The sequence below is a fragment of the Tripterygium wilfordii genome, chromosome 13, assembly GCF_013401445.1.
Source record: "Tripterygium wilfordii isolate XIE 37 chromosome 13, ASM1340144v1, whole genome shotgun sequence".
In the NCBI taxonomy this organism is placed as follows: domain Eukaryota; kingdom Viridiplantae; phylum Streptophyta; class Magnoliopsida; order Celastrales; family Celastraceae; genus Tripterygium; species Tripterygium wilfordii.
Genome location: NC_052244.1, coordinates 4,787,848 through 4,813,527, shown reverse-complemented (window position 1 = coordinate 4,813,527; position 25,680 = coordinate 4,787,848). Strand labels below are relative to the sequence as shown.

The following is a 25,680-nucleotide window of genomic DNA, read 5'->3' as shown; positions in this document are numbered from 1 at the left end:
GTTGTCTCTATGAAATCAGGTACCAAGAACTGAACCAAAAAAGTGCATCCACTTCATTTATTTGCCACAACAGAAATGACACTGAAGGGGGGGGGGGGGGGGGGGGGGGGGAAATCAAAAAGGGGTGTTGGGAACAGGAAGGTTACTTTTCAGGGAAGCAGAGTACATCTGATGCTGATAAAAAAGTTACCCTCGGAGAAGGTTGACTCCAAACGAAATTGTGCAAACCATAAGTCCAAGCATTGCCACAAATGAATACTTCCTGCATGTAAAACACTATAAAAGTTACCAACAACTTCAAAACAAATATATGACACAAAAAATTTGCGTATAGCAATCAATGGTATGTGATATACCAGTCTAAAATACTCTAAACAACAAAGATGACAATGTTTAGCAACTAATCAACTTTTTTTTTTAACACTTTATACAAGTCACCAAAGGAAGGGAATTAAATTTGGCTGTAAAAAGAGATTTTGATACAAAGAGTATCTCTAATGAGTAATGAGGTGTGCTCATTTTGAATTTGCTTAGCTGAAGCTTTTTTGCCACAAGGAATGTTAATAAAGTTCATACACCTCAAGATGCATCATGGAGCTGTAGGAAGATGATAAACAAGTCTATGCAGCTCGTAGGAAATTAGCTCCAACCATCCTAAACAGTAAAATCAATAAAACAATACAGAAAGTAATCCAATCAATTTCCTTCAGACCTTTATGCAATCCATCGAATAAACTTCTCAAAATTATGTCACCAACTATTGCCTTAATAAGCAAGGTCAGTTGATCTAGTGAAGTCAAAAGCAAGCCACATATTTGGTGACTTGATTAATGACAACGCCAATGCTTTCTTTGTTCAGAGATGAAAAAAAAAAACATGGGTGGAATAGATACCAATCACATAGGAATCACTCCAGTTAGCCACATTTAAGCTTTCGTAGCAAGCCAGCCCGGTTTACTTATGGCTTGAAAACAATGGATTTCTAACTGGATTACGAATTCAATCACAAGCAGAACCCTTAAATACTACTTTATGCATCCAGAATCCACATTAAAAAGTAAAGATAGGATTTTAGCTCTAAAGGGGGTTCACAGTTGGGACAGTTATGGACCATTTCAAGGACTGGTTGTTTGAATTACGGCAATGTCTGATTGAAGCTTTCTTGCCTCCTATGAATGGATAAAAATTCTAAAGTTGAGAAACGAGCATGTCCAATTTAATGAAAGCTGCATCCAGGCAGCGGAAAAACATATCCACAGCTCAAGTGCTCATATTAAAAAGAATATCAACTGCATGGCCACGCAAGCAAAAGTGATGAGATTCACTATCAAATTTTGTACTTTGTCATCCTATATTCAGGTTACACGTCTCTTTTTTTGCATTCAAAAAAAAGAAGAAAAAAGAGAAGATTCACCATTGAAGTGAATGAGCGTTCTAATTGTAAACCCAGAAATAATTACAGAAGAACATAGAGAGCTAGGAATGAAACCCATTATCATTTTCCTAGTCATTCATATGAAACAGTAATTTGATTTTGGAAGAATGAGAAGATTTTTATATCTCAACAAAAAGAACAAAGAAATCAGAAAAAGAAAAGTACCCAATCTTGAGACGATTCTGAGGATCGCCAGTAGCATAGCCAGTGAAGTAAAAGTAACGAGTCACAGCATACAGAAGTCCAAGAGTAGCACAAGCACAAGGATGTCTAATCCCTCCCAGTATCATCAACACAAAGAACATTGGCATCATCTCCAGAGAGTTTTGGTGTCCTCTCTGCACCAAACAACATCCACGGTTTCTTAATTTATAGTGTGCTATTGAATTGAATTACCATCCAATAACTAAATTATGACGAAAACCCTAACCAAACCTGAACGCAATTGAACAGCTTCGCATCCTTGTTTTCAGATTCTATAGCATAAAGGGTTGGGTATGGCACCTTGTACCTGCACATGAGACTCAAAATTAACCCCCAGAAATCAAAATCAAGGAGAAAAAACTCAACAAATTCAAGGAACAAAAAATGACTTCTTGCGTGCTCTGCCAACTTGGCCACCCATCCAGAAATTGAGGAAGCAGTAGAGGACAAGAACCAGAGCAACATATCCGTACTCCTTCGGTAGGTATTCAACTCCGGCCATCACTTTCCGATTGGTTTTCCAATCCCAATTGCCGTTACTCGCTGTGTGTACGTGCGACGTGGGCAGTGACTGATTCCACTCGGATTTCTCCTTTATCTGGTGTTTCTGTCGTCCTTTCCAAGCAAGGCAAATTATAAATTATAAACGAGAGATGCAGGCCAGGCCAGCAAGGCCATGCTAGGTCCTACCCATATATCCTTCACGGGCTTAATGGGGGTACCCAGCCCAAGCTCTTTTTTCTTTTCTTTTTTTTATATATGACCCTCGTGTAAGTTTTTATTAGGTATCTAACGCCTAAATTTAATTTTTTAGAGATTTAAGTATTTAACTTACCCAACACACATTTACAACACCTTATAATAAGTGTGATAAGTAGACCTGCATCACTGTTAAACATAGTTATATAAACATTGCATACTCTAAAACATTCATATACATTAAATATAATTATTGTAAAAGTATGACATTTTATATAAACAGACCCAAAAATATCATCCAAGTATATGTAAACAGATCTGATCAACCCACCTGCTTAATCCCTTAAGGCGCATATATACACATTAATACATACACACAGTGGACTCCACTTATTATCTCATTCATCCACACCATTAAAATGTAACACTTATTTTATACCCTTACATTAAACCCTTATGTGAGAATTCCTATATATATATATATATACATGTTCTCGGGTATTGAATAATCATCCAAGTACATATATATATATATATACATATATATATATATATATATATAATTCTAAGTTCAAATCAATAAAGAGACAATTGTAATTCAATTCCTAGAATTTCTATGCATAAAAGCAGAGGCAATAATCATGAGAGAACAACATCGTTCAAATATCTCATAACCAACATAAATCCCTTTTAACCGGAGATTAATTTCATCACATATCTCATATGCAACCGAAACTGTATGTCATGATTAATTTATAGTTTCTCAAAATAAAGACAAATTCATAGAAACTTATTTCCAAGAATGATATCAAGATTACTATTGCACACTTTAACATGTTATGTTGTTATATATATTCACATGTCAGAATCATTAAAATGAATATTTTGTTTTAATTGGAACCAATGACATTACATCTCTGCATATTTTTTTATCTTTAAATTTGTTTATTACTTAACAATGTTTTTATTAACATTTTTACAACGTTATATTTTATTTTCTAAGTTCTTTTACTAATTAACATTTTCAATTTTGATATAAATATTATAATTTATACTTAAATTATTTTTAATAATAAATTATATTTGTTAGATTAAATTTAATAACAAAATGATTAAAAAATTATAAAAATTCAAAATAATACTTTTACTCGACAGCTTTCTGCTAGTGTCAGTTTATAGTATGCCAAATAACTCACAGCATATTCCACAGTTTTAAGCTCAATTTTTTTTTCACAGATTTTCCTCTACCATCGAAAATTAATTTTTTTGTTCTACCAAACGGACAAAAGATTAAATCCTAAAAAATATATACATTTATATAACGCTTTAATTCACAACACCAATGTGTTATACCCATTGTCTTTTTTAATACTTTTTTGATAAAACACTAAACCACCATTTTCAAGCCATGAAACAATCTTATCATGCAATTAAATAAAAACACGAAATCATAACATCATACAATCACCGAAGAACAAGACATGGTATAACATCAAATACCTCAACGTGTCAATTCATACACTAAACAATACGGCATAAAGGCATGCTCCGATACCAATAATGAAAGCAGTAATGCAGTGGGAACAAAATTGATTGGCATACCTCCAGTCAGTCATTGTAGTTTAAGAAATTGAACTAAGAACAAAAGAGCCTCCTGCAAAACACCCTAACACAATGTGTTAGTATATTTGGTGGTGGATTTTCAGCTTATTCTCTCTATATGCTCAAAAGCATAAAGTGAGACTGATGGAGAATCACATGCCTCTATATGTAGAGAGATAGGCCAACACCCACCCACGTGGTTCTCTTGATATTGTTCCTACCATCAAGGAACAAATATGTACACGATCATTAAATTGATTGAGCATTTATCAAATAACCAATCATTATCTATTATTCGATTTAAATCTAACAATTATTATCACTCGATATAATCTCGCACTGTTATTATTTGTTAGTTCAAAATATGTGGGTCCCTTGAGTTAGAGTGGAAAGAACTCGAGTTGTTCATAAGTTACCAAAAAATGCTGAGAAAAATTTATCAATTAAACCACTAAAACTTCAAACCATAAAAACTTTGTAGAACAATCAACCTTGGCAAGAATAAGAGATAAGCTAGAGCTATGAATCCATGACATTCATTCCATTTAGTAAAAAAACTATCACAAAAAAGTACTTAAAACAACCCTAATGCAACCTTAATTCTGAAAAAACAGAAAAATCACTTTCTCAATGGCATTGACCACCATGAACTTCACCATTTGGGAACTTTAGCAATTTGTCTCCAAGTGCCTGAATATCAAAAGGTCACAAACTGCCCCAATGCCATTTCTGTCTTCACCTTTCTCTTCCAGCAAAAGCCACGTCAACAGTTCATATACCAAAAGAAAAATAAAAAAGAAGAAGAAAAAGGAAAAAATCATGAACCAACTGCTAAGATTGCTTGCTCTTGCACTGTCAAACACTACCCAATTGTGATCCGCTTGAATTTTCCTGCAAAGCAAAGTTAAGTAAGCACACAGATTCACTCAAATTGTAGTCTTGAAGAAAAGTCAGTCGAATCAATTGAAGAGTTGAAAACTATCACCTTGCAAATACCAGCTTTAGGCATAAGAAGTAGTCTTTAGTCTCATTGAAGCTCCCCTGAAGAACTTTTCCAAACATCACTTCTCTTAATTGTGAAAGTTCTTTATAGACACATCTCTTAAGAAATGCCGCCAGCACTTCACTGGACGATGCATGCAGCAGCAATCATCATGTGAGCCAAGCTTCACTTGTCTATCGTATTGGAACTACAAAGTAAATTATAAACAAACAACATGTTAGCCTATATATAACATGAAATGTATGATTTTTCAGTGATTATACTTGCATACATTTAGCGATTTTTCTTCATCTTGGCGTGAAGTGATGGATATCTTCTCTACACAAGGTGTGAGCCACAACAAATTGCCCACCAGGTGTGTAAGATGTCTCAACGATCCATGTAAGAACTCCACCGTTAGATGCTTCAGATCATACAATGGTGGAAGTAAAGCTTCCTTAAACTCCTCCAGGAAAATCAGAAGCTGCAAAGTAAGAATGAAGGTAATGTACAATTCAAGATGTGAAATAAATTCATAGATCATAAAGAACTTAGAACCGGAAAGGAAAACTTGAAGTTAATAAACTTACTTCGATTTTAGAGCTGGCAACTATTACTCGGCGATAATGACCAAAAGCCACCATAAATTGTTAACATTTTGGGCCTCCATTGTCCACCCCTTAAAAGCCTAATAGAGGATAGGAGTGTACCCTCATTTATATAAGTCACCAAGACCATTCCCAGCCGATATGGGACTCCAACAGAAATCCCCTTATTTGATGGAGCCAAGCTGTAAGTTCATCATCTGTTCTGATTGGGTGTTGGGGTTCAAGGAAGAGCTTAGCATTTACAATTGCAGAATCAATTGATAATGGTGATGTTAACAAACCACCACGATATTCGAACAAAGACAAATTTCGAGTATCTGCCTTAACTTCCTGCAACTCATCACAGCCACACAACTCCAGTTTTTTCAGCTTGCATGGAGTGACTAAATTTGAGACATCAAGTGGCTGTAGTGCGACAATCTCAAGTACTCGAGCTGAGGGTTTCTTTCAACAGTGTCCACAACCCATTTATCTGTTACTAGACCATAGTGTATGCTAACGCATTTGAGGCATCGACAAATAGAAATATTGATCTCGCACTCAAAGTCCCCGTTGGAATACAAAAAAGATTGAAGATGCTATGTTACAACTTGAATTTTCTGCAATTCAAAGCAATTAAAAATCTCAAATTTCTTCAGTACGTCGCTAGCGACTTAGAATTTCTTTGGTAAAAAGCAGAGGTGCAGCTCGAGCACCTCAAGTCTTGGCAATTCAAAAACACGTCTCTGAATCCATGCATCAGAAATATGTGCTCCCTCTAATGTGATGCTTTTGAGGGACTTACACGTAGTTAAGTTGACCCTAGAATGCCTGATCATCATGCCACAACTGATGTCAATAACTTTGACATTCTTCTGCATTGCCAAATCAATGAACTGTTTGATTTGAACACCCATGTTAAGAGCTGCAATCTCCTCAGTTAAATAAGGCATGTGACAACGAATTCTAAATTTCTCCCAGCTTACGTCACCTCTCAATCGGAGTTGAATCGATGAATGTACATTGTTCATAAACTCTGATAGGCTTTGATCATATGTGAGTTTCAGGTCTATGCTCATATCATCCATCTCATAGTCTATGATCGGAAAGGTATGCCATAGTGACAAGAACTTTTTAGACAGAGTACTGGTTCTCACAGCATCTTTCCGACGAAGGAAAGTCATGACATTATGGATTACAGGTTCTGCCAGGTGTGACAAAAGGTCCTTGGCATCCACTGAATCTATTGTTATACGAGCAATTTTCATCTTCGTTTCCTGCAATTAAAACGAATAGAGGTTAAAATGTAAATAAATAAAAGATGAATAAGGGTCGTGGATGATTGGCTCTAATCAAACTGGAAATTTTTTATGAGCTTTTCAAGAGTTCGCAAGAGGTAGATGGGAGTCAATTAATGGAAGGAATGAAGTGGATGGTGATTGACAAGATGAATGAGAGGTTGGTACAACTATTTGGTCAAGAAGAAGTCAAGGAGACTATTTTCCAAATGCACTCTTCTAAAGCTACAAGATCGAATGGTATGTCTTTTTTTTTATTAGAAATATTTGCACATAGTGAGTTCTGATGTTACTAAGACTAGCCTTAATTTTTGTAGAAAAAAAAAAAAAAAAAGACTAGCCTTAATTTTTCTAAATTCTAACCATTTTTCCAGCAGCATTAATGTAATACCCCGTCTCAAAATAAAAATAAATAAAATATAGAATAATAAAAAAATAAAATGAATAAATTGGATTTAGTTATAAAAAGAACAAATTGTAGGGTAAAAAGAATTATTGGGAGGGCTTAAAGAATATTTGAGTTAAAGTTAGGGTCAAATAAATAAAAGAATTAAAAGTAATGAATTAAAAGGAATAAATAATAATATATAAAAAAAAATTAATTAAGTGGGTGAAGGTCTGCGCAGACCTTCACCCGTGCAAGTTAAAAAAAAAAAAGGCAACTCACCGTTTTGAAATCCTCCCACCACCACCTCTGGTTAGCCACTTTCGGCGACTCTCCGGCGAAGCTCCGGCTGGCAAGGGTCATTCTTAGGTGGGCACACACACATACTTCAACTTTCTACAAGAAAAGAGTTGGATTGAGGTAAAGTTTTGGTTTTAGGGTTTGAGAGCTAGATGGGTTTTGGGGTTTTTGGCTCAATAAGAGTTTCTTTGTTTAATAACTCTAAGTTTAGGTTCTAATCTTCCTATATTACTAGGTTCAAGTGTGGTTCTTGAACTAATTCAAGAAGAGGCTTAAAATTCTTGAGTTGGTGGAACTAACAAGGTTTAAGGTAAGGGTTATCGACTCAAATTGTTTTAATTAAGTTTGTGTTAGGATGAAAAATAATATTGTGGTATGATTTTAATGGTTTAACCTTAGAGAATTAAGGTAGAATATGAATTTAGTGGAAATGAGGATATTGTGGAGTATGGAATGTGAGATTTGAATGGGTTGATGAATATGGGAACTAAGTGGAGTTTATTTCATTAAATAAGTTTGTGAATTGGCGTGGAATGCACATTGCTTGTTGGTGAGAATTTCGAGTCCACTTCAAGGTAGGGATTTTCCCCCTTCTATTCGTTATTTTCAATTTTCAATTTTCAAAAAAGACAAGTCTTGGATGTTATTTCGATTGACTCGGTAAGCTCCTTTGGACCATTCTTTGCTTGTTCCAAAGAAAGGTCGTAGCCCAATTCGTATTCATATCATTTTTTTTACTTAAAAGTTTATTCTTGTTATGCATTATAACCTATGACATGCTCGGTCATAAATCGGGCATTATGTAATCTTCATGCATCATGATGAATGGATGTTGTAATTATATTTGTTGCGTGAATGACATGAATTGTAGGAATTACATTAGATGCATGGTGTGTCCCGAGGATGGACCCGGGGCTCACGTTAGGTGTTGGATGATTTGGGCACGTGCGTGGATGATGGTTAGGAGCCTTGTGATGGTCCTAGGCCAGAGGATTCCTGTAGCGAAATTTGTCACTGCACACTGGCTAGTATGTGATGCTAGGCTAGGCGTGGCAGGCTGAGATATCACGGTGGGACCAACGGTGAGTGGTTGCGACCACTTGCGTGCCAACCTTCTCTCTAGCGGTTTGAGATTGACAGATATATGATTGTGGTATTGATTGGATGCTAGAGAGAGAGGTAGTGTAGTGGATTCTCGTTGGCTTATCGTCGCAGGGCGGGAATCTGATTCGTCGGCTTGGGTGTCATTGGTGGAGGATATGGAGGTTCGATTGGGTTGATTGGGTGCATTAGCTTTGCACTGCATATTGTTGCATTGATGATTCGTTATAAATTTCCAGCCATACTATTGTTTTTGTGTTCTATTATTTATCCCTACTGAGCCTTCCGCTCACCCTATCTACTTTCCCTCCTCACAGGTGAGACAAGATCTAGTGCACAGGCTGCGGATCAGCAGGAGGACTGGACTTTTGTGTTTATTTGACACGTGTGTGTGTATATATATATATATATGCATGGCGTGATGTTGGCATGTTTTAGTTGTTTAAGTACATTGATGTACTATGGTTATGGCTGGATTGATGTATGGTGTTGTTTTGTTAGTCGGGAGTGGTGGCCCGTGACCACTGTTTGGTTGATGATGATGATGGGGTATGTGTTTGACGGTGGACCTACGGGTCGGTTGATTTTGATGGTATTAGAAGTGTTTTTTCTTTGTGTGTGATCTGTTTACAGGTTGGTTTCCCCAATTTATGGGGAGATGCTACCGAAATTTTTTGAAAATTTTTATGTTAATTTGGGATGTTACACGTGAGATGCACGTGATTGTGTTTGGTGTGTTGGTTGAAATGTCTTTGTCCTTATCTTCACGCTCCACTGAACGGGACGTGACAGTTAACTTGACTAATATTGTTCTTATTCCGAAGGTTAGCAACTCACAGTCAATTACATAGTATCACCTTATTAGTTTGTGTAATGTTATTTATAAAATTATAATAAAATTGTCTTGGAATTGGTTGTAAAGGTTCTATCATAGGTTATCTCACAGGTTCAATTGACTTTTGTCCAAGGAAGACTCATTACAGATAATGTTGTAGTGGCTTTTGAAGTCATGCATTTTATGTAGAACCTCAAGCATGGCAGTTGTGGGTACATGACGTTAAAACTAAATATGAGTAAGGCATTTGATAGAGTCTAATAGGAATTTCTGCGAGAAGTAATGCTAAGAATTGACTCTAGATGGGTTGACAAAATTATGATTTGTGTGTCCAAGGTCTCTTATGCCATCACTATTGTTCCACCTCACCCACTTGAGGCATTAGACAGGGAGATTTGTTATCACCTTAACTTTTTCTATTATGTGTCGAAGGACAAACTTTTCTATTGAGACATGCAGAGATGGAGAGTAACTTACATGGTATCAAGATTTGTCGTGGCGCTCCAACAATTTCTCATCTCTTATTTGCGGATGACAACTTCATTTTTGCTAAAGCATGTCAGTAGGAATGTGAAACCATTTTACCTGTGTTTAAGGATTATGAGGTTGTGTCAGAACAAAAGGTAAATATCGACAAATCATCAATCCTTTTTAGCGGTAATGTATCAAATGATTATAGGGAGATCTTCAATTAGACTCTAAATATTTGGGGCTACAAACTTTATTGGGAGATCAAAAACCCACATTTTCAGTTATATAGAGGAGAATAAGGTTTGAAAGAAACTTAAGAACTAGAAGGAGAAAAATACTATCTCAAGCACGTCGAAAACTTCTGTTGAAAGCAGTAGTCCAACCCATCCTCGTTTATAGATATGTTAATATGACACAAAATTGTAATTTTCTAAGACCTCCAAAAATATATGAAAAGCAAGAAACAAAATCTAAATTGCCATAATTACGTTGCAAGTTGGAACTTATATTTTATACTTTCAAAAACAATCATTTGCATATGTTCCCACATCCATCCAAATGACATCTTTTACATCAAGAATGTCCTCGTTTCAAGCATTATCTTTTTCATTATTTCCATTAGTGTCTTTATTAACATAGTGATTAAAATCAATACCATCAAAAAAATAGTCACTAAAATTCGAATTTTTGGAGCTGTAGGATGCTCTCCAATCTCCGCCACCACTATCCTTAACACTACCTTAAATAATTTTATTTTCTTCTCCTCTATATCTCAAAATCATCACCACCTAAATTGAAAAACATACAAAAATAGATTTTATAAAATCGGTAAGATCGTAAAATCGGATAGTAAAATCGTACGATATGACCCAAATATGATTTTTGAACGATTCGAATCGTTTTTCTTATCTAGTACATGTTTGATAACCTTGCTAATAACCATGTTTCCAATAGTACATCAGAAAAAATAGTCAAAAATAATCATTTTTTACTCGATAACAACTTAGCATGCGGGCCCTTTGGACAACTTACTAATTTCTAACTCAGGACGGATTAGGCACATTCAAACCTGCCCGACAAGTTAGTTGAGTTGAGAACCATTGCAAACCACTTGAAAATAGTTGCGTCAGCATAGTTCTTTATGCTCTAAGTTCGGAGAGAACCAGTTAGGCTATAACCAAGTGGTTTTCGACCAACCCCCTCTCAACACTAAGCTCTAAAATTTAAATTGTTGAATTGTATATTGAAAATTTTTATAAATTTTATGTTTAAATTTGAAGGATGAATATTTATAATCGAATTAACTAGTTGATTTAAAGAGTAAAAAAAAAAAAAATGGCTGTTTTATAATTGATTCATTTTTTTTTGATAAGTATAATTGATTCATTAAACTATGACTCTACCAAGAAAGGATGATTTTTGAGAAAATATAACGATTGACATGCTTATGTTAGTATTATAATTGGATGGGAAGTGGGCCTTACAACAAAAAGTGAGCCTTTCACCATATTATCCCATCTAGTTGCTTGTTATACATATTTTAGGTATATTTATTTTCCATGCATTTTTTAACCTTCTTTTACATGCATATAAAAACTGGTTTTTTTTAAAAAAAAAAATCCTTTTAGCCTTTTTTAATTATATATATAAGAGTGTGTGGCATTAGTTTCAAAACATGAAAGTAAAAGTTTAATTGAAACAAAAAAGTTCTTGTGAGTCTCATATCTACGTTGTGTACAAAACTTCAAGGTTCACACACTTATGATTTTCATAGAAAATAACATCCGGCCATGTAAAAGGGATGGTTTTTCCACTCTATAGCTACTAATTTTCAGCTAAAGTGATAGGAATAACAATAAAAAGTATCACAGTTATGCAAGTAATGGAAGTATCACAGTTATGCAAGTAATGGAAGTATCACTCTCTGATTTAATCACCAGATTTTATGAGCCCCTACACTTATATCAATCAAAGAACAAGATCCACTACTGAAATTACTGAGATGCTTTTGACTGGGATCCCTAATATTGTTGAATTTTCAGTCGTCTAATTTGGTATTTGATTTGATTTCTTCTTTTCTTCATCTCCTAATATAAAAAGATGGAGACAAGTTTTTTTAAGAGTTTGTTTTCTTCCAAATAGACGAAACGGTACACTTTTATAAGAGGTACTCTAATGAGAGTTGCTAAATTGGGTTGCTATAATTGAATTATACGTCCTTGAATGGTGTCAACATAAGTTGGTAAAATTTTTTCACTCCGATGGGACTTGCGATAATTGAGGTGATCGAACACTATTCATTGTAAACCCACTAAATTGATGCCTGTGTATTCACTTGTAGACGTGAGTTGTGTATATTGTATCCAGCTGTAATTAGTCAAGTGTTACGGCACAAATTAGTCAAGTGTTACGGCTGTAATTAGTCTGTAATTAGTCAAGTGTTACGGCACAAATTAGTCAAGTATTACGGCTGTAATTAGTCTGTAATTAGTCAAGTGTTACGGCACAATTTAAGGAGTAAATTTAGTCTATGTCCAGCTGGTAAGTGGTTGATTAGGTCTGTGTAACACTATATATACGTGAGTCAATGAATGAAAAAATACTTTTGTCCACTATCTGACACTATCTGACATGGTATCGAAGCAAGTACGATCAAAAACCATAAAATTTCCTGCTGTCTCTTGAAACTTCTTCTCTATAACTTTGGTTGTCTACTACTTCACGTAAAACTGCTTCTTAACTAATTCTTTTCCTTCACATAAACTTGCACTGTCTTGTATTCCACTGCTTATTGTTCTCAACTTCCGCAGCTACCCTCTAGATACTTCATCATGTCTGGTAATACAACTGACAACTTCAAGATCTCTCATGAGAAATTAACTGGGAGATCCAATTATGATTCTTGGTCCCGTGCTGCTCGTATGTCCATTGCTAGCAAGAAAAAACTTGGCTATATAACTGGAACAAAGAAGGCTCCTGCTACAACTGATGCTATAGCTTTTGAAACTTGGGCAGATGACTTGATTGGTAAGAAACAAGGGAGTCGAGCTTCTCTTGTGACCACCACAACAACTGATGATGACACTGAACTTGAGAAAGAGGACATGTCAGGTAACTTTAGTTTTGCTCTATGTACTTTTGTGTCTGCTTGTAATAATGCATGGATAGTTGATACTGGAGCGACTGATCATATGACTAATGACTCTAGAAAATTTACTACCTTCACTAAAAATCACTCCAAGTTTTTTGTCACCACAACCAATGGCCAAACTGCTCCTGTCACTGGTACAGGAACCATCCAACTTACCCCTACCATTGTCTTATCTAATGTGCTTCTTGTTCCATCTTTAGACCGTGATTTGTTATCTGTGTCTAAACTTAAGACTGCCTATTCTTGTCATTTTTTTCCAAAACATTGTATTTTTCAGGATCTTTACACTCAGGAGGAGATTGGGCGTGGTTCTAAGAGAGGGGACTTATGGTACTTCAGTGGCATTGGTTCTGATGTTGTGGCAAATCACACTAGTACCCACCTGTTGAGGAATGAAAAGTTGATTCGTTTATGGCATCAACGTTTAGGACATCCATCTTTAGGCTATCTAAAACATTTGTTTCCTTCATTATTTAAATCTGACGTGTTTCGTAACTTCAATTGTTGTGAGACCTGCGTTTTTGCTAAAAGTCACCGCAATATTTTTCCCTTAAGTGATTCTGCATCAATAAAACCTTTTGCTTTGATTCATTCTGATGTCTGGGGTCCATCCCAAAATCCTACCTCTGGTGGTATGCGATGGTTCATTTCATTTATTGATGATTGCTCTCGTACTACATGGATTTATTTGTTTAAAAACAAGAGTGACGTCCCTCGTATTGTTAAACAATTTTGTACTATGGTTCAAACTCAGTTTGATACACCTGTTAGGGTTCTTCGCTCAGACAATGGAAGGGAATATGTCAATGAAACTCTTACCACCTTTTTTCAGTCACGTGGAATACTTCACCAGACTTCTTGTCCCTATACTCCACAACAAAACGGTGTGGCTGAGAGACGCAATCATCAACTTTTGAAGGTTACCCGAGCTCTACTAATAGATAAACATGTTCTAAAATACCTATGGGGGGATGCCTTATTATCTGCCATGTATGTCATCAACAGGGTACCTTCTCGCATCCTTCAATACAAAACTCCACTACAAGTCCTTACTACTCATATGACAATTGCGCCTCCCATTCCTAATCTTCCTCCCAAAGTTTTTGGTTGTGTGGCTTATGTTCATGTTCACCCTCATCAAATGAGTAAACTTGATCCCTGTGCCATTAAGTGTGTCTTTGTGGGGTACGCTCCTTACAAAAAGGGCTATCGGTGTTATCATCCTCCCACTCAAAAGTTCTATGTAACTATGGATGTTACCTTCAATGAAGATTTGTCCTATTTTTTCCCAAATGCCTCTTCTCCTCAGGGGGAGAGTATGAATATGGATATGGATGATAATAGTCATTGGGATCCACTTACAGTCACTCCACCAGAAACTTCCACTCCTCCACCAGATATTCCACCTCCACCATCGACTACTCTTGATGCTGTACCTGAACCGACTACCCAAACTTTACCCAGAAATACCACTTCAGCTATTGTGCCCGACTGTCAAGGAACTAGTGATTGGATGCCAACATCTGAAATCAGTCCTGAAACTACCGAGAAACCACAAGAAGACCACGTCCAGAGTCCAAATGAGGTAATTTTTGAAATAAATGATGTTTTATCTAATTCTTCCAATATGCCTGAATTTGAGTCTACTATCCCAGCATATCAGTTACCTGCTCGGACAAACCGAGGCAAATCAAAACTTCAATATTCTACCGACTTGAATGCTAAAGCCAAATATCCTATAGGCAATCATGTGTCAACCCATAGAGTACCCAAGTCATATGAGTCGTTTTTATATCAAATATCTACTGTATCTATTCCAAGACAGGTAAAAGAAGCATTAGCAGACACTAAGTGGACTGAAGCTATGGCTGAAGAAATGAGAGCATTACAAAAGAATGATACTTGGGACATAGTTCAGTTACCTCCGGGGAAGAAAACTATTGGGTGTAGATGGATTTTTACTATCAAATATAATGCTGATGGATCGATAGAAAGATACAAAGCAAGACTGGTGGCCAAAGGTTACAATAAGAGATTTGGGGTGGATTATAATGAGACTTTTGCACCGGTAGCAAAGATCAACACTGTAAGAGTATTGTTATCTGTAGCCGCAAATAATGATTGGCCTTTGTTACAATATGACGTAAAGAATGCCTTTTTACATGGTCAGTTAAAGGAAGATGTATACATGGATCTACCACCTGGAGTTTCAGAACAACCTAAAATGGTGTGCAAGTTAAAGAGAGCGTTATATGGCTTAAAACAGTCTCCCCGAGCTTGGTTTGGTAAATTTGCTTTGTCAATGAAAAAGTTTGGATACAAACAAAGTAACTCAGACCATACTTTATTTCTGAAGCACAAGAAAGACAAGGTAACTGCATTAATTATTTATGTGGATGATATGATATTGACAGGGAATGATAGTGTTGAGATAGAAAATTTAAAAAAACTTCTGTCAAATGAATTTGAGATGAAAGAACTTGGAGAATTGAAGTACTTTCTTGGCATAGAGGTGATACGGTCAAATCAAGGAATATTTCTTTCCCAGAGAAAATATATCCTAGACTTATTGACTGATACAGGGATGCTTGCTTGCAAACCAGTTGACACACCAATTGAACAAAATCATAAGCTACATGAAGACCCGGGAGAGGTTCCTACCAACAAGGAGAGGTATCAACGTCTAGTAGGTAGATTAATTTATCTATCTCATACTAGACCTGATATTGCTTATGCTGTTAGTGTGGTAAGTCAATTCATGCATGCACCTAATGAGAGACATATGGATGCAGTCATTCGAATTCTTCGATACTTGAAGAGTGCACCTGGAAAAGGTGTCATGTTCACGAAGAATGGTCACTTAGATGTTGAGGGTTATACTGATGCTGATTGGGCAGGTGATAATACAAATAGACGTTCTACTTCAGGTTACTTCACTTTTGTTGGAGGTAACCTTGTTACGTGGAGAAGTAAGAAACAAAAGGTTGTCTCTCGATCAAGTGCAGAGGCTGAGTATAGAGCAATGTCCTATGGAATATGTGAATTATTGTGGATTAAATATTTGTTGAGAGATCTCGGGTATAAGCCGAGTTCTGCTATGTCCTTGTACTGTGACAATAAGGTTGCGATTGCTATTGCACATAACCCGGTACAACATGACCGCACCAAACATGTGGAGGTAGATAGGAACTTTATCAAAGAAAAACTAGAAGCACAAATTATTGATGTACCATTTGTGAAGTCTGAAGATCAGTTAGCTGATGTCTTGACAAAAGCGGTTTCTAGTGTTGTGTTTTCTAACTCACTTGACAAGTTGGGCATGGTAGATCTTTACGCACCAACTTGAGGGGGAGTGTAGACGTGAGTTGTGTATATTGTATCCAGCTGTAATTAGTCAAGTGTTACGGCACAAATTAGTCAAGTGTTACGGCTGTAATTAGTCTGTAATTAGTCAAGTGTTACGGCACAAATTAGTCAAGTGTTACGGCTGTAATTAGTCTGTAATTAGTCAAGTGTTACGGCACAAATTAGTCAAGTATTACGGCTGTAATTAGTCTGTAATTAGTCAAGTGTTACGGCACAATTTAAGGAGTAAATTTAGTCTATGTCCAACTGGTAAGTGGTTGATTAGGTCTGTGTAACACTATATATACGTGAGTCAATGAATGAAAAAATACTTTTGTCCACTATCTGACACTATCTGACATCACTTTTATTTAAAATGATAATCTAAAGTTCCACTTTTTCATCTTCCAATGAAAATTTTAGTTCACCAAGATTTTCACATCCAATCCAATCCAAATCGAGACCAGATATAAAGTCAGATATACAAATGCCAAAAGGTCCATGCATGTCTTGATTTTAACTCCATCTTCTCTATTCTCACATTTCAATCGCGGAAAACTAAAAATCTAGGGTTGAAACCCATCTTTACCGATTTCCAATGGCCAATGATAAGGACCTAGAGGGGGTTCACGATGCGTTCTATTGTTCAAACAGACTTTAAGAGGGAGTTTACATTCGCCGACCCAGTATGAGATCTTCACATTATTGAGGCGAACTCGGGTTAGGCGGGTTCAGAGTGGGTCACCCAAGAAGTGGGTTCTCTCAGAATACCACTGACATCGATAACAAGCGCTTAAAGACCAATGTCTCTGAAGACAGGGCCACAAAAGTTTTGGAGGCGAACGATACTATTTAAAAGGGAGAAACGCAGAGTAAGCCAAATCTCATATACACTTTGACATACTCGGTCGTTGCTTCCCTCGCTTTTTTTTTTGCCTCCTTACTTTTTTTTTTTCTTCTCCTTATGGCGTTGGTAAGTAAATATAACATCGAAGAGGGTGAGTTGTTATTTTATCAACTCATTTACCTACTACTTGGAGAGGAATTTTTTGAGAAGGAAAATGTATAATGATTAATGACAGCTATTCCTATTTGGCACTCCATATAACAACCCGGTTGGAGTTTCTCTAATTAAACACTAGAGTCCAAAGTTGTTAAATACCAATTCCTTCTTTTTGTCGTTTTCTGTGTTGCTAGACAAATTCTAAAAGACACAAAACCGCTGGCTTGAGCTGGCCAGAATAGCCATCACATTAAAGACATATATACAAAAAAAAAAACATATATACATAAAATGGGCCATATTGGGCTTCTATGTCTCCTTGCTTTTTATTTTCTAATATCCTTTATGGAGAAAAATCCAACAAAGAAAAAAATTAAAAAAGTGAAGCATATTCCATTGTATGTGGACTCACGAAGCTTCCCAAATGTTAACATCTCATTAGGGGCAATTTGGTAAGAACAAGGAGGCTGACGGACCACATCTCATTAGGGGCAGTTTTGTAAGAATATCGTTGAGAAATATGTTTTTCATTGAAATTGAATATTGAACACATATATGTCTAATCTAGTCGATTTTCAACCGAACCAAATATCATTGATATACATGATTAATTTCGCTACAAACTCTACTAAGCCTTGTTTTCAGGTTATGACAGAATTTGAAATGGTCCCCAAATTATATAGTACAACAATTAAAATGTGTCTGATATTGCTGGGTCCATGGTTAAACGACCCACTCGTGAAGGCCCAACAACCATTATTTTTTCAAAATATCTAAACCACCCCTAGATTTATGTCGTTATATATGAAATACCCAAAACACCCCGGAGTTTAATATATGGAGACGGGCGCGGTAACAAAGGCGAGCACGGAAGAAAAGAAAGTGAGACAGAGAGAGAGAGAGAGAGAGAGAGAGGGAACTGCAATCGATCTATGCAAGGCGGAGCGAATCGCTTTGATCGTCGTAGGTCGATAATTGTTGTCCAAAAATCGGTGGGTTATTATTAACGGAATCGAAGCTGAGATTATGAGCTGCCATGACAAGCTGTGTTGCTCGTCTAATCTGAGCAGCCTGATTTCAGGCATCTTGATATTAATCCTTTACCATTCTCTCCAGTTAATCTCTAATTTCTCAATTCCTATACACCCTTTCAATTTCTAAGTGAATCTTTACGATCGAGCGATCTCCGAATCTTCGCATTTCACAAGAAGAAAAAAAATTCTAACTTTCGTTGATCAAAGTATTCGTGACATGGACCCGGATGACGATTCGTTCTCCAACAATGGATTTTTCGAGGGTTAGTGCATTCCCTTCTTCGAATATTATGATACTGGATTTGCCGCTACTTTTTATGTGTTTGTATTTATGATTCCGATTAGACTGTTGAACATCAATGCTTTTGTTGGAATCTGAATTCTGGCAATAGAGAAATACTGAATGTTGATTTCTGGTCTTCTGCAATTGGTCAGGCTCACTACCTACGGTCATTGTGATTGGTGGTGGTATTTCCGGGCTTGCGGCAGCTCGGATCCTTTATGATGCATCTTTTAATGTAAATCATATTTAATTGTTGTTGATGGTTTTGCTTTTGTTGTTTACATGTTAGATTTTTTATCACACATATTGTGCCTTTATTAGGTGGTATTGCTGGAATCAAGGGACAGACTTGGTGGCCGAATCCATACGGACTACTCATTTGGCTGTCCAGTGGATATGGGAGCATCATGGAAAGTTTATTTTCCTCATCTCTCTTTCTCTATATATACGTGTGTATATACACACACAAAATCATAGAATAGTATTTATACTCATTTGGCTATCCAGTGGGTATGGGAGCATGATGGAAAGTTGAATTTCCTTTATCTCTTGCCTTCATATATACAATCATAGAATAATATTTATATTCTACAATTAGTCAATTAGTATTAGAATAAAGTCACACACGGTCTACTTTTGTCATATTTCAGAATCAAAACAGAATAGTCTCTCTCTTTATTTTTTGTTTGACAATTGCCCATACAAATTCATCCTGAAATATGTACGGTGCATTGACGTGTATCCTTCCATTGGTGCACTCGTCGTTTCGTGGCTATGATTTTCACAACCCACACTGTTTATATGTTCCAATATGGCATCGGGGAAAAACTGTGTAAATTTATATTGCATTTAACAGGCAGTAGAGCAATTGTGTATGCGGATTTTTTTCAAAAAAGATAGATGATTGATTATGTTTTTTTGAAGAAATTGTAGACTGCGGTAAACATATGTAACATGTCTTGTGGTGAGAGTTGACTATATAACTCAACCGTGAACATACTTATGGGGATAAGGTTCCTGGTTGTCGTTTTTAATTTAACATTGATGTTGAGCCTGCTTTCTATATTCCTGCAGGAAGCTTTGTGGCAAATACATACATATGTAGTTTTTCTATGCATGCCTTAGTTCAGCATCCAATTAAATGAGCATTGAGACGCTTGTTAATTCTCTCTTGGATATTTTACAGGCTACATGGGGTTTGCAATGAGAATCCTTTAGCTCCACTAATACGAAGTTTGGGCCTCACATTGTACCGTACCAGCGGTGACAACTCTGTGTTGTATGACCATGATTTAGAAAGGTGATTATTTTCTGGCTGTTAAATTGTATCTTGTTTTTGCGCTTTGGATGTCATATGTTAGCAGCAAGTGATGTTTGTACTGCATAATCTAATTAGTATTTTTTTGGTAAGCATAATCTAATTAGTCTTTCAATTTATTTTTGGTACTATGTATGTTCTCATCGTCACCAGCATTTATTCTTGAGAGCACTTGAATTTTATTGATTAATGATTTTGTTAAGAAGGATCTCCATGAATTATCATTTTCCACTGAAGTCCTTAGTCTAAAGAATGGTTGGATTAGGATAATACTTGCAAATCCAACCTTAGTTAATCTAATTGATTGAAATAAAATTAGCAAGAGATTGATGAGTTCGGTTGTACATTTTGAAAATTATTCAAATCAGCCGAAAAATTAACTTCTCTTATTTAGGATTTACTTAGTCAAAGTCAGTTAGCAAAATGAACAGACATTCCCTTTAGAAATTGTGTTTTGTAATTTTTTTCCTTAGGATCTAGATTTCATCCTTTCAGCTATACACTCTACGACATGCATGGACGCAAAATACCCCAACAAGTAGTTATTGAAGTTGGAGAGACATTCAAAAGAATTCTCAAAGAGGTATCACTTTGTGCCTAAATTCTAGGCTCAATACTGTTTTTTGCAGTGGTGAATCCTGCTTTGTGGTGGTTTATCGAACTATTTGTGTCTGTTGGCTTCTTTAGACAGAGAAAGTACGGGATGAATATGTCAATGACATATCTGTTCTGCAAGCAATTTCAATTGTGTTAGATAGCCATCCAAAACTAAGGTACTCACAAAAAGGATTTTTTTTTTTAAATTTTATTATATGACCCGTAGCATTGTGCTTTGAAATTGGAATCATTTAAGAGTTGTCATTATTTTTATTCTCTGCAGACAAGAAGGACTTGCCTATGAAGTGCTGCAATGGTATATTTGTAGAATGGAAGCTTGGTTTGCTGCAGATGCTGACATGATATCACTGAAAAACTGGGATCAGGTAAGTAATAGATTGGTTGGTTCTTAGTTTAGCTACCAACATAGGAGCAACACTGGTATAATATTTGCCTTCGAAAAATGACGTTGATGCTTGTGCTTCTCACTTTTCAAAGTTTTCTTAAGAAATTCGTTGATTGAATTTATAATCTATTCTCATGTGTATATGTGAATGGCTGTATATATATCCTCTTCGGTGCAGTATGATTCTTATAAAAAAAATTGGTTTGCATGAGTGATCACTTCACTTGACACTGCTAAATATTGGAATTTTATCCAGATCACCATCTTCTAGGATCCTGATTTCTCAGAAAGCTTTAGGATCAAACTGTAGACAGGTAGAACTTAGGAAGGAAATTTCCATGCGTGTGAAACGAAAAGAAAAGGTAAGGTCGGTTTAATAAGTAGTTGCCTCCTATATTTGGGTTTGGATCTTTATGACTTTTGAGATATTTGTCTGAAGGAGCTCTTGGAACTATCTAAGGTCCATTGTTTAAAAAATACGATATTGACGAGGACAGGTGCGAAGTCATTGGGCCTATTAGATTGGCATGGAATAACCAGAAACAATTAAGGCGCAGACATTTGGTACTGTGAGATTTGATCCAAGTCATCAATACACTTATGATTTACCTTCTACTGGTCTAATGAACTTCTTAAAGTCAAGCAAGTGCCCATTAAAATGCTCATATATTGGGGGTCCCCTTTAAGCGAATGTCCGATTTGTCACCGGTTTAACATCAGATTGCCTTCCTCCATTCATGGTAGTGATTCCCTCTATTCGAGGTGGTGATGCCTTTAAAATGTAACCTACCATCCCCATGGTATAAAACATGGATATAATTGTATTGTTGGAGGTGTTAAAAAATTATTTAGAATGAACTTTTTTTTATAAGATCTTGCATTCTTGCTATGTACCGATAGGAGACGATAAAAAATATTGATGCTCTGTGATAATGGATTACTTCTTCAATCTATCTAACCTAGCTTAGTATCCAAGTACTGGGATTTTTTTTAAATTCTTGGTGCACTCTATTTTGATCTTCAAATGTTTGATTTTACCTTAAAAACTCTTGGAGAGCTTGGAGCAAACTGAAGTATGGCATGCCGATTTCTTTTATAATTTTTGGGGTGGCCAGAATGCATGTGGTGTGAGCTGTTAATGTGGCATCAGCTCAAGTCTGTTTTAGATGATTTGCTTGCATGAGAGACAAATTTCCTTGGTTGTGCAGGAGCAAGTTCTTTCTGGAGGTCATGGACTTATGGTGAAAGGTTATGAACCAGTTATAAAGGCACTTGCAAGAGATATTGATATACGCTTAAATCATCGGTATACTTCCAATTCTTTTTATTTTTTTTGAAATTTTTTAAAATATCCTGAAACAAGGATGAACCCCAGGAGATGGCACTAGAAATGAGAAAGTTAGTTAGATGCATGCCCATAAAATCGTTTTTATGTGACTATGTCGCACTCAAAAGCAAATTGTTCAAACTTTTGAGCATGTTAAGTTAGTATTTATTTCTTTAAATTCTTCTTGATTCCAATCTTGTTTCACATCTTGAATATGAACATATTTTTGGATTTTTGAAGTGAAGATTTATTTTATTGAATTGTGTTACCAATGTACTATTTGGAAACAAAGACGTGCTTTGGAACAAAGATTTTCCTTGGATTGCTTAATTGATCTTTGTCTTCATAAACAGGGTTACAAAAATATCCAGTTTGTTTAACAAGGTTATTGTCTCGGTTGATGATGGTCGAAAGTTAATTGCTGATGCTGCCGTAGTAACTGTACCCCTTGGAGTTCTTAAAGCTAATTTAATTCATTTCGAACCGAAGTTGCCAGAATGGAAAGTTTCTGCAATTTCAGATCTTGGTGTCGGTAGTGAAAATAAAATCGCATTGCTATTTGACAGTGTGTTTTGGCCAAATGTAGAACTCTTGGGCATTGTGGCTCCCACATCTTATGCTTGTGGTTATTTTCTAAATCTTCATAAGGCTACTGGCCATCCTGTCCTTGTCTATATGGCTGCTGGGAGGTTTGCTTATGATCTTGAGAAGCTCTCAGATGAATCTGCTGCAAAGTTTGTGATGTTACAACTCAAGAAGATGTTTCCTGATGCAAAAGAGCCGGTAATTCACTAATTCCTCACTTAGAACTAGTATTTCTCACATATAAGAGATCGATGGACCAGTAAGATTTCTCTCAAAATTCTCAATTAATGTTTGGTTGATGCTTTGGAGCAGGTTCAATATCTTGTTTCGCGCTGGGGAACTGATCCGAACTCTCTCGGTTGTTACTGCTATGACAAGGTCGGAAAGCCTGTGGATGTGTACGATAGGCTTCGCGAGCCCTTGGATAACATATTCTTTGGAGGGGAAGCTGTTAGCATGGATCACCAGGGTTCTGTGCATGGAGCGTACTCAGCTGGAGTTATGGCTGCAGAGAATTGTCAGTCTTACCTCTTAGGAAGACTTGGCGATGTGGAGAAGATTCCACTAGCCTCTTTCAGGACTGAAAATCTTGAAGCTGCATTTCCCCTCCAAATTTCAAGGATGTAAACTTTTCATGTTTGCTGAATAAAGACGATGGTTTAATATTGGGAAAAGAATTGAATTGGCTCCTGAACTTTGATAATTGGGTCGATTGAGCCCGTAAACTTCATTTTGGGTTAAACAGACCCTGCACTATGATGAATGATGTCCATTATTCTTTCGTCACATTTTCCATCCAAATTCGCTTATTTAGAGAAAGATGATGAATATATGGACAATAATTCCCATTACACAAGTAAATTGAAATAATAAAGTTAGGCATCTTTCACATTACTACTTTACCCACGTCTTAGTATTATACATGAACCCTACCCCTTAAATGTTTGCAAAAACTTCTGTCACGCATGACGCATACCTTTAAAATAATGACAACGGTTCAATCACAAGCTATTTTTATCGATGTATAACTTGTTTCTTTTTTTACCCTACCCCTTAAATGTTTGCAAAAACTTCTGTCACGCATGACGCATACCTTTAAAATAATGACAACGGTTCAATCACAAGCTATTTTTATCGATGTATAACTTGTTTCTTTTTTTTTTCCCTTCAAAATGATGGACATGATCAACCACCAATATAGCCACATTCCCTCGAGGTGACCTGAGAATATCCACCCACTTCGGAATTTTCAATTTGAGCTATAACTATTACTTTTAGGACGACCCTTCACCGTAGTACTAAGAAAGTGCAAGGCTAGAGAATATCCTTAGCAGGGGCGGACCCAAGTGTGCTGTTGATTGTTATGGTGTTAGCTGACACCAGTCAAATTTTTTTTTTCCATATACATACTTATAAATTTGATTTTTGACACCACTCCATTTTTTTATTTTGACCCCACTCTTATTACTTCTTAAGACTTAGAACTAGAATGTCAATAATAATAATTGAGCCATAAGCATAGTTTTTACACCCGACCTGCGCATAGAACAGTCAAGGCTGAAGGGTCAAGGGTTTCGAGATTCAACCGTTATGATAGATGTTGAACCGCTAGTTTTTAATAAATAATAAAATAATAAATATTTATACTTTAATAGTTATATACTATATAACTATATACTAGATAGCAAGTTAGCGGAGCATACTTGTATAATCAGCCTTAATTTTTCTGCAAAAATTTATCAAATTCTATAGCCATAAGCAAATCTAAACACAAAATCCAAATTCATTGACAAAAATAAAATATTTTTGTGTCCATTGTAGGTAAATTACATATTTGGCCTCACAATTCATTAACAAAAATAAAATATTATTTGTTTTTAAGTCATTTTACAACACATGCGAGTTTTCTTTTAACCCGTCGGGTCATAGGTTGTCGGGTTTTCCATGTTAACCCTCGGTTTGACACAGATAAATGCACAAACGGTCTTTTTCAGTAAAAAATCGCTGAGGCTATTGGTTCACGGGTTTGACGATCCAATCGATAGGTCGATCCGGGTTTAAAACAATGGCGATAAGTCCATAACCCAAAAGAAATTTAAAAGGCCCAATAAGATGGATTTAGTTTTATAAATTATTGTAATAATTTTAAAAGCCCATTAAATGGATTTAATCTAAGGAAAATTCCGGGCCGATACCACTTGTGAAACTTTTAGACACTTAAGTCCAGTCCAAAAAACTTTATCCTTCTAAGATACCATTAGTATGCTAATTACTTTTTTACCCTCTGATTCATTTAAACTTTGTCCATGGTTAGTCTTTTTTTAAACAAAAAGTATAATTTGATAATTTGAGGATTCAGTAGATAACAGACTTTGCATTCGACATATCCTCAAAGAAAAACGAGTTCAATTTAATATTGATCAATTCAAAACATTAGTGAATGAAAAGCCTTTTTTTCCATTTTAGATTAGAAATTAGAAAAAAAACTAGACTTTTTTCGATTCAGGACAAGTTAGATTATTTCATCCTTTTTTTTTATTTGTATTTGTCGCACAAAAAAGCCGCCCATAAGAACCATATTCTGACTTTTATCGGGAGAATATCCAACAATAGCCTCCATTGAATGAATAATTGATCCAGATCCTAAAAACAACAAAGCTTTTGAATAGGCGTGAGTAATCAAATGAAATAAAGCGGCTCGAGAAGAGCCCAGACCTAAAGCTAACATGATA

At 36.0% G+C, this 25,680-nt stretch overlaps 3 protein-coding genes across 3 annotated transcripts; 1 reads left to right on the top strand and 2 right to left on the bottom strand.

Moving 5' to 3' along the window:
• Positions 1-107: 107 nt before the first annotated feature.
• On the bottom strand, positions 108-2,256 carry LOC120012216 (microsomal glutathione S-transferase 3). The gene is made up of 4 exons (XM_038863539.1): positions 2,029-2,256; positions 1,871-1,946; positions 1,601-1,773; positions 108-262 (listed from the first exon to the last, which is right to left on the bottom strand). The coding sequence occupies exons 1-4, from the start codon at positions 2,139-2,141 to the stop codon at positions 187-189; spliced, it is 438 nt and encodes a 145-aa protein (XP_038719467.1). The 5' UTR covers positions 2,142-2,256; the 3' UTR covers positions 108-186.
• Positions 2,257-5,647: 3,391 nt separating this feature from the next.
• Positions 5,648-6,777, bottom strand: LOC120012465 (FBD-associated F-box protein At1g66310-like). Its single transcript, XM_038863890.1, has 2 exons — positions 6,226-6,777; positions 5,648-5,974 (listed from the first exon to the last, which is right to left on the bottom strand). Exons 1-2 carry the CDS (start codon positions 6,775-6,777, stop codon positions 5,648-5,650), a joined length of 879 nt encoding a protein of 292 aa, XP_038719818.1.
• Positions 6,778-18,272: 11,495 nt separating this feature from the next.
• Positions 18,273-23,734, top strand: LOC120013808 (probable polyamine oxidase 4). The gene is made up of 10 exons (XM_038865742.1): positions 18,273-18,695; positions 18,868-18,950; positions 19,037-19,125; positions 19,902-20,015; positions 20,529-20,616; positions 20,721-20,806; positions 20,914-21,016; positions 22,245-22,342; positions 22,717-23,146; positions 23,261-23,734. Exons 1-10 carry the CDS (start codon positions 18,650-18,652, stop codon positions 23,573-23,575), a joined length of 1,452 nt encoding a protein of 483 aa, XP_038721670.1. The 5' UTR covers positions 18,273-18,649; the 3' UTR covers positions 23,576-23,734.
• Positions 23,735-25,680: the final 1,946 nt, after the last annotated feature.